The sequence below is a fragment of the Ascaphus truei genome, chromosome 6, assembly GCF_040206685.1.
Source record: "Ascaphus truei isolate aAscTru1 chromosome 6, aAscTru1.hap1, whole genome shotgun sequence".
NCBI classification, from domain to species: Eukaryota; Metazoa; Chordata; class Amphibia; order Anura; family Ascaphidae; genus Ascaphus; species Ascaphus truei.
Genome location: NC_134488.1, coordinates 48,160,395 through 48,170,817, shown reverse-complemented (window position 1 = coordinate 48,170,817; position 10,423 = coordinate 48,160,395). Strand labels below are relative to the sequence as shown.

General features: G+C 53.2%; 1 protein-coding gene across 19 annotated transcripts in view; it reads right to left on the bottom strand.

Moving 5' to 3' along the window:
• Nucleotides 1-1,682: 1,682 nt before the first annotated feature.
• The window catches only part of PHLDB1 (pleckstrin homology like domain family B member 1), a 128,572-nt gene continuing 119,831 nt past the window's right edge, over nt 1,683-10,423 (bottom strand). For 14 of the 19 annotated variants that reach the window (XM_075604170.1, XM_075604175.1, XM_075604173.1 and 11 more), the window contains 4 exons: nt 6,529-6,614; nt 6,067-6,096; nt 3,946-3,984; nt 1,683-2,846 (listed from right to left, as the gene is read on the bottom strand). In XM_075604170.1, the coding sequence (XP_075460285.1) occupies nt 2,706-2,846; nt 3,946-3,984; nt 6,067-6,096; nt 6,529-6,614 (296 nt within the window). In that variant the 3' untranslated portion in view covers nt 1,683-2,705. The remainder of the gene's footprint in view (nt 2,847-3,945; nt 3,985-6,066; nt 6,097-6,528; nt 6,615-10,423) is intronic. The other 5 variants (XM_075604179.1, XM_075604180.1, XM_075604190.1 and 2 more) reach the window with 2 other exon arrangements.

Sequence of the window (10,423 nt, the reverse complement as noted above, 5' to 3'; positions counted from 1 at the left end):
TAGGGAGTGCCAGTCTGAGACAGGGCCCCAGAGATAGGGAGTGCCAGTCTGAGACAGAGCCCCAGAGATAGGGAGCGCCAGTTTGAGACAGGGCCCCAGAGATAGGGAGTGCCAGTCTGAGACAGGGCCCCAGAGACAGGGAGTGCCAGTCTGAGACAAGGCCCCAGAGATAGGGAGTGCCAGTCTGAGACAGAGCCCCAGAGATAGGGAGTGCCAGTCTGAGACAGGGCCCCAGAGATAGGGAGCGCCAGTCTGAGACAGGGCCCCAGAGATAGGGAGCGCCAGTCTGAGACAGGGCCCCAGAGATAGGGAGCGCCAGTTTGAGACAGGGCCCCAGAGATAGGGAGCGCCAGTCTGAGATAGGGAGCGCCAGTCTGAGAGGGATGAACTTCAGGATAGAAGCTCTTCCTTTGCCCCGTTATGTAGCTGGTTGCTGTTGATCCATTAAATGTTTAATTCTATGGGACACACTCTCTGGCAATTGATTTTTTTCTGATTCTGGTCCAAGTGGTGCTCGTATTTTCCTGAAACCCACCCCTGTGTGCGCTGTGGGAAACTGAGGCACGCCCTATTGGAGGATAATCGTTTTGAAGACCTTACAAATGTGAGTTTATTACTCCTTTCTACGCACACCATCCTATCTGTGTTGTTCCACTTCGATATGTGTACGTGTCCAGACAAATGTGTATGTGTGTGGGGATTCTTACAGCCGGGACGGTGCAATCCGGGCCCAGCTATTCGCAGCATAATGGTAACGCCACTGGTTCACTATTGGAATATTGGTCATACATACACGATACCCACGGGTTATATACTGGACCTATCTCAATGTTCTTTATAGAATTTTTTCGCTTAAACAAGTCATTGACCATATAGACAGAGCACCGTACAGCCTTTGTACGCAGTCTGAGAGGGATACAGCCAGTGACAGGGGTGTCAGGCCGCGCTTATAGTGCCGGCAATGTAGCAGCAAAACAAATGCATTGAATCCGTCGCATGCGCTTATAGTAGGAGCGGCGCGGTCACTGGAAGTCAAATCAATTAGATGTTTTTGTTTTTTTCAGCGACCGCAGTATAAGCGCGGCCTGACGCTCAGAGGGTGAAATAGAAGGCTTATATGAGACTGCTAGCCAAGGAGAAACACACACGCACACACACACACACACACACACACACACACACACACACACACACACACACACGTACGTTGTGGGGCGAAGAGTCCACAGTAATAGAGATCCAGATACTTGCCGGGCTGTTAGAGGCCGGATGACAGACAGCGGGGAGGCCTTCTCCTGCAACTTACATATCCATTGGACACTGGCACCAATAACGTGAACAAGTGCCCACCTTCCTTGTTTGTGGTCTACTCTATTGCATATGTATATATGAACAGTATATATGTATAATGGGATGTTTGCATACAAAGTGAGGTTGCCCAGGGTGGGACACACACACACACACACACACACACACACACACACACACACACACACACACACACACACACACACACACACACACACACACACACAGTGTATTATGGAAGAAAGAACTCTGCCACAGCACATACAGATGGGGGCAATGGAGGGGGTACCCTTTTAAAAGAATTGCACAACTCAATGATCTCTTAATTGAGCTTGTTAGACCTCCCCGCCGGGTGAGAAATCGCGCACAGCGTCACAGATTTTAGTTTTTTCTTTAATATTACCATTGCGATTAAAAGCGGGTATATAACATGAGCGGCAACAGAACACGTCATGTATGTAATATGTATGTGAGGATACATACGGGGGAGGGCGTACATGGTGGGGAATGGGCTGCCGTCCTATTTATAACAAGTCCAGCTCACGGGCAGTTTATAACATCTCCCCCTTCTCTTGTAAAAACACCGGGGGGATCCCCTCTGGCGGCGACGGGTTACACTTTCACACCCGCCACACTAATTCTTCCCTTTCAACAGGTTCGGTCGCTTTTAAAATGGCTGCCACTTCCTCCCACAGAAGTGGTGCAACAATGTCTGCCAGCGTGGGTGAATTTAGATGCGGAGAATTAGAACTAAAAACAAACCCTCCCCCCCTTAAAAAAAACCCCCACATAGGATTTATTTCAAACATAATAAAATATAAAGACAAAAGGCACAGGTGGCATTTGGGCAACACAAAATGGCTGCCTTGATCAGGAGGGGTATTATAGACGAGGCTGCATCATCTCCACGGTAACGGTGAAAGAGCGCACTGTGCAATAAGGCAATACCAGGATTTAAAAACAAACAACAAATATATATATATATATATATATATAACAGTTTCTGAAGTCAGGATCCGCGTCATAATAAAAACAAACCGTGGAAAATCGCCACGGATACAAAGGCAAAAAAAAAACAAGCGGAAATCATATTTAATATTCTTCTAAATCCTTAAAAGGGATAAAAATACAAAGTTATATGAGTATATAACGGATAGGCGGGATCTGTATATAGCAGTGCGGCCTAGTTGTCCGCTCGAAGCCTGCAGGCTCAATTTGGAAGGGCTGCCCAGTGCCTAGGCTTGGCCTAGCGGCTTGAGGTTGGGCGAGTCTCCCCCTGCAGGAGGCGGTGTGTTTTATTCTTAGAACACGGAAAAATATAGATTTCTGTTATTTTCTGAAAACGCGCGTTTCCTGAGGCACGAGAGACGGGTTTGGGGGGGCGGGGACCCCCTGTATCAGTTCATAAACTGTGTATATCCCTCCGCCCCCGTCACGATAACATCCATCCAGATCCGCATAGCCTCGGGCGAGGGGGCGACCATGTAATACAGGCGGTCGTGAGTTTTGACACAGAAAGTCAGGGCTGGATTCGGACTCTGCAGGGGACACAGAGAGAGGTGGGGAGGGGTGTTATTAAATTAAAACTGCCCCCCACCCCCAGTTGCATGTTCAGTAAACATTTCTGCCCCACACCGTACAATACTACAGCCCCCGGGTTCTCTGCTCACAAATTGTTCAATTAAAACGGAAATGATTATGGCCGCTGAGGCTCCGCCCACTACACCTCCATTTTCAGACCGCACAGCCTATTTGCGGCCGAGAGAGTTTAATAAACCGGCAAACAAATAATAATACTAGTTTGTTATGAAACCCCTGCACTGCCACAACCCCTTATCATAAGGGACACACACGCGCGCGCGCGCACACACACACACATACACGCGTGCACGCACACAGTCACGCATATGCGCGCATACACAGACACGCATGTGCGCGTACACAGACATGCACGCACACACATGCACACAGACAGACGCAGACACACACGCGTGTGCGCGCACACACAGGCGTGCACACACACGTACACAGACACGCGTTCGCGTGCACATACAGACACGAGTGCGCGCGCACACACGCGTGCACACAGACACACACATGCACACACAGACAATGACGCGTGCACACACACAGATGCGTGTGCACACACACACACACTCGTGCGCGCACACACAGACACGTGTGCGCACACAGACACGTGTGCACACAGATGCGAGCGCACACACAAACACACACACACACACAGGTGCGCATGCATACACACGTGCGTACAGACGCGTGCACGTCCACACACTCAGACACGTGCGCGCGCAGACACACTCAGACACGCGTGTGCACTTACACAGACGCGTGTGCACACACATGCAGACACACGTGTGCACACAGGCGTGCGCACACACACACAAACGTGCGCACACACACACAAACGCGCGCACACACACACACAGATACACATGCGCACACACACGCAGATGCGTGGACACACATGATCGCACTCACATTCAGAGATGCGGGCGCCCACACAGATACGCGTGCACACAGACACGCACAAAGACACGCACATAGACACACGTACACACACACAGGGACGCGAACACACACAGAGAGACACACACACACATACGTGTGCCCACCCACCTCCTTCCACAGGGGCACAGAGAGAAAATCGGAAATCTGCTACAGACGACAAGAGATCAATTCAGTGCAAAGTGATAATGTGTTATTATATTGGATCGAGACACACAACATGACAGTGACAGACTTATACAAACCATGACAATGACAGAGACACACATAACCACCCACCCACACCGTCACAGACACACACCCTGACAGACACACAACGTGATAGACACACAGACACACTGTGACAGATAGAGACAGACACAATAACACACAGACACACTGTGACAGATAGAGACAGACACAATAACACACAGATACACTGTGACCAATGCAGACAGACACAATAACACACAGATACACTGTAACCGATACAGACAGACACAATAACACACAGCTACACTGTGACAGATACAGACAGACACAATAACACACAGATACACTGTGACAGATACAGACAGACACAATAACACAGACACAGAGAGGAAGATGGATGCACAATAGTGACATATAGCGAAGGCGACAGACTGTGATACACACAGTGATATACAGACACACACAATCAGTGACACACACGCACACGCAGTATCTCACTGCACACGCATGCAATAAGAGACATGCAGTGACACAGTCACAGTCACATGAACACTGCAGGCACATCAGGTCTAAATGCAAACACATCACATACACACCCCTCGTGTCACTATGTCACCCTGCGGGGGGAGGGGCAGACTCATAGCTCCCTTCTGTCTGTGTCACTGTGTCACCCTGCGGGGGGAGGGGCAGTCTCATAGCTCCCTTCTGTCTGTGTCACCCTGCAGGGGGAGGGACAGGCTCATAGCTCCCTTCTGTCTGTGTCACTGTGTCACCATGCAGGGGGAGGGACATACTCATAGCTCCCTTCTGTCTGTGTCACTATGTCACCCTGCGGGGGGAGGGACAGACTCATAGCTCCCTTCTGTCTGTGTCACCCTGCAGGGGGAGGGACAGGCTCATAGCTCCCTTCTGTCTGTGTCACTGTGTCACCCTGCGGGGGGAGGGGCAGGCTCATAGCTCCCTTCTGTGTGTGTCACTGTGTCACCCTGCGGGGGGAGGGACAGACTCATAGCTCCCTTCTGTCTGTGTCACTGTGTCACCATGCAGGGGGAGGGACAGACTCATAGCTCCCTTCTGTCTGTGTCACCCTGCAGGGGGAGGGACAGGCTCATAGCTCCCTTCTGTCTGTGTCACTGTGTCACCATGCAGGGGGAGGGACAGACTCATAGCTCCCTTCTGTCTGTGTCACCCTGCAGCGGGAGGGACAGGCTCATAGCTCCCTTCTGTCTGTGTCACTGTGTCACCATGCAGGGGGAGGGACAGACTCATAGCTCCCTTCTATCTGTGTCACTGTGTCACCCTGCGGGGGGAGGGACAGGCTCATAGCTCCCTTCTGTCTGTGTCACCCTGCGGGGGGAGGGACAGACTCATAGCTCCCTTCTGTCTGTGTCACCCTGCAGGGGGAGGGACAGGCTCATAGCTCCCTTTTGTCTGTGTCACTGTGTCACCCTGCAGGGGGAGGGACAGACTCATAGCTCCCTTCTGTCTGTGTCACTGTGTCACCCTGCGGGGGGAGGGACAGACTCATAGCTCCCTTCTGTCTGTGTCACTGTGTCACCCTGCGGGGGGAGGGACAGACTCATAGCTCCCTTTTGTCTGTGTCACTGTGTCACCCTGCGGGGGGAGGGACAGACTCATAGCTCCCTTCTGTCTGTGTCACTGTGTCACCCTGCGGGGGAGGGATAGACTCATAGCTCCCTTCTGTCTGTGTCACCCTGCGGGGACCGCTGGGTTAGGGGCCCTACTGTCTGTCACTTAACTCTTTCATCACTGAATTCCTGCACAGGGATCTCAGAGGTTAATATAAAGAAACTGAACATGCAATTAATTCATTAGAAACAGTAGGGCATTTACCACAGTCAGGGCACTGCAGGAGTGTGGTTATCTCCAAGTAACCATGGGGTATCACAAGACCTGCAGTGCCTTATTGCAGTCACATGACCGCTCAGAGCTGTTACAGCAGAGAGTGAGGGGGTCAGGTCGGAGTGGGGTGGGGGGATGACAAGGCGAGGGGAGGGGGGGAGCTGCTGGTATACGTACAGAAGCCAGAGTCAGGTTAAATATTCCTTTCTGTAAGGAAGGGAAGAGGAGAGATCACTGGAGCGAGGGGGGGGGGGGGGGAGAAGGAGAGATGGGGGGGAGGAGGAGAGAAAGGGGGAGGGGAGAGGAAGGGGAGAGGGGAGGGAAGAGAGAAAGGGAGAGAGAGGGGGGGAAAGGGGGGGAAGAGAGGAGGGGGGAAGGAGAGATACAGAAGGGGGAAGGAGAGAAAGTGAGGGGAAGGAGAGGGAAAGAGAGAGAGGAGAGATGGGGGAGAGAGAGGAGGGGGAGGAGAGAAAGAGGGGCGAAGGGGTAGAGAGGAAGGTAGGGGGAAGGAGAGAAAGAAGGGGGAGAGAAAGGAGGGGGGAGAAAGAGCAGAGGAAGAGGGAGGGGGGAGAGGCTAGCAAAGAGGGTGCGAAGGGCACAGGGTGAGTGAGGTCAGGCTGGCACAGGGACGGGCATTACCTTGGCAGCACTCCTGAGATGGTCGTAATAAACTTCTTCTATGGCCTGGAAATAGATAACGCCCTTCAACTTCGCCTCATGTTTATCTGCAGGGAGAGGACGGGGGCACGGTTAGAGAAACAGGGGGCCCCCAACCCCCCAATACTGCTAGCCCCCACAATACTACCCCATTCTATTGGGGAAGTGTGAAGATACAACACACACTATCCGGGGTCAGGACATACACTATCCGGGGTCAGGACATACGCTATCCGGGGTCAGGACATACGCTATCCGGGGTCAGGATATACTCTATCCGGGGTCAGGATATACGCTATCCGGGGTCAGGACATACGCTATCCGGGGTCAGGACATACGCTATCCGGGGTCAGGACATACGCTATCCGGGGTCAGGATACACGCTATCCGGGGTCAGGATATACACGCTATCCGGGGTCAGGATATACTCTATCCAGGGTCAGGACATACGCTATCCGGGGTCAGGACATACGCTATCCGGGGTCAGGACATACGCTATCCGGGGTCAGGACATACGCTATCCGGGGTCAGGACATACGCTATCCGGGGTCAGGACATACGCTATCCGGGGTCAGGACATACGCTATCCGGGGTCAGGATAGAAGCTATACGGGGTCAGGATATACACTATATGGGGTCAGGATATAAGCTATCCGGGGTCAGGACATACGCTATCCGGGGTCAGGACATACGCTATCCGGGGTCAGGACATACGCTATCCGGGGTCAGGACATACGCTATCCGGGGTCAGGACATACGCTATCCGGGGTCAGGATAGAAGCTATACGGGGTCAGGATATACACTATATGGGGTCAGGATATAAGCTATCCGGGGTCAGGATATACGCTATCCGGGGTCAGGATATACACGCTATCCGGGGTCAGGATATACGCTATCCGGGGTCAGGATATACGCTATCCGGGGTCAGGACATACGCTATCCGGGGTCAGGACATACGCTATCCGGGGTCAGGACATACGCTATCCGGGGTCAGGACATACGCTATCCGGGGTCGGGATATACGCTCTCCGGGGTCAGGACATACGCTATCCGGGGTCAGGATATATACGCTATCCGGGGTCAGGACATACGCTATCCGGGGTCAGGACATACGCTATCCGGGGTCAGGATAGAAGCTATACGGGGTCAGGATATACACTATATGGGGTCAGGATATAAGCTATCCGGGGTCAGGATATACGCTATCCGGGGTCAGGATATACACGCTATCCGGGGTCAGGATATACGCTATCCTGGGTCAGGACATACGCTATCCGGGGTCGGGATATACGCTATCCGGGGTCAGGATATACGCTATCCTGGGTCAGGACATACGCTATCCGGGGTCGGGACATACGCTATCCGGGGTCAGGACATACGCTATCCGGGGTCGGGATATACGCTCTCCGGGGTCGGGATATACGCTATCCGGGGTCGGGATATACGCTATCCGGGGTCAGGATATACGCTATCCTGGGTCAGGATATACACGCTATCCGGGGTCAGGACATACGCTATCCGGGGTCAGGATATACGCTATCCAGGGTCAGGATATACGCTATCCGGGGTCAGGATATACGCTATCCGGGGTCAGGATATACGCTATCTGGGGTCGGGATATACGCTCTCCGGGGTCAGGATATACGCTATCCGGGGTCAGGATATACGCTATCCGGGGTCAGGATATACGCTATCCGGGGTCAGGATATACGCTATCCTGGGTCAGGACATACGCTATCCGGGGTCAGGATATACGCTATCCGGGGTCAGGACATACGCTATCCGGGGTCGGGATATACGCTATCCGGGGTCAGGATATACGCTATCCGGGGTCAGGATATACGCTATCCGGGGTCAGGATATACGCTATCCGGGGTCGGGATATACGCTATCCGGGGTCAGGACATACGCTATCCGGGGTCGGGATATACGCTATCCGGGGTCAGGACATACGCTATCCGGGGTCGGGATATACGCTATCCGGGGTCAGGACATACGCTATCCGGGGTCAGGACATACGCTATCCGGGGTCAGGATATACTCTATCCGGGGTCAGGATATATACGCTATCCGGGGTCAGGACATACGCTATCCGGGGTCAGGATATACGCTATCCGGGGTCAGGACATACGCTATCCGGGGTCAGGATATACTCTATCCGGGGTCAGGATATACGCTATCCGGGGTCAGGATATATACGCTATCCGGGGTCAGGATATATACGCTATCCGGGGTCGGGATATACGCTCTCCGGGGTCAGGACATACGCTATCCGGGGTCAGGACATACGCTATCCGGGGTCGGGACATACGCTATCCGGGGTCAGGATATACGCTATCCTGGGTCAGGACATACGCTATCCGGGGTCGGGATATACGCTATCCGGGGTCAGGATATACGCTATCCTGGGTCAGGACATACGCTATCCGGGGTCGGGATATACGCTATCCGGGGTCAGGACATACGCTATCCGGGGTCAGGATATACGCTATCCGGGGTCAGGATATACGCTATCCGGGGTCAGGACATACGCTATCCGGGGTCAGGACATACGCTATCCGGGGTCAGGATATACTCTATCCGGGGTCAGGATATACACGCTATCCGGGGTCAGGATATATACGCTATCCGGGGTCAGGATAGAAGCTATACGGGGTCAGGATATACACTATATGGGGTCAGGATATAAGCTATCCGGGGTCAGGACATACGCTATCCGGGGTCAGGATATATACGCTATCCGGGGTCAGGATATATACGCTATCCGGGGTCGGGATATACGCTCTCCGGGGTCAGGACATACGCTATCCGGGGTCAGGACATACGCTATCCGGGGTCGGGATATACGCTATCCGGGGTCAGGATATACGCTATCCGGGGTCAGGATATACGCTATCCGGGGTCAGGATATACGCTATCCGGGGTCAGGATATACACGCTATCCGGGGTCAGGACATACGCTATCCGGGGTCAGGATATACGCTATCTGGGGTCGGGATATACGCTCTCCGGGGTCAGGATATACGCTATCCGGGGTCAGGATATACGCTATCCGGGGTCAGGATATACGCTATCCGGGGTCAGGATATACGCTATCCGGGGTCAGGATATACGCTATCCGGGGTCAGGATATACGCTATCCGGGGTCAGGACATACGCTATCCGGGGTCAGGATATACACGCTATCAGGGGTCGGGATATACGCTATCCGGGGTCGGGATATACGCTATCCGGGGTCGGGATATACGCTATCCGGGGTCAGGATATACGCTATCCTGGGTCAGGACATACGCTATCCGGGGTCGGGACATACGCTATCCGGGGTCAGGACATACGCTATCCGGGGTCGGGATATACGCTCTCCGGGGTCGGGATATACGCTATCCGGGGTCAGGATATACGCTATCCTGGGTCAGGATATATACGCTATCCGGGGTCAGGATATACGCTATCCGGGGTCAGGATATATACGCTATCCGGGGTCAGGATATACGCTATCTGGGGTCAGGACATACGCTATCCGGGGTCAGGATATACGCTATCCGGGGTCAGGACATACGCTATCCGGGGTCAGGATATACGCTATCTGGGGTCGGGATATACGCTCTCCGGGGTCAGGATATACGCTATCCGGGGTCAGGATATACGCTATCCGGGGTCAGGATATACGCTATCCGGGGTCAGGATATACGCTATCCTGGGTCAGGACATACGCTATCCGGGGTCGGGATATACGCTATCCGGGGTCAGGACATACGCTATCCGGGGTCAGGATATACGCTATCCGGGGTCAGGATATATACGCTATCCGGGGTCAGGACATACGCTATCCGGGGTCAGGATATACTCTATCCGGGGTCAGGATATATACGCTAT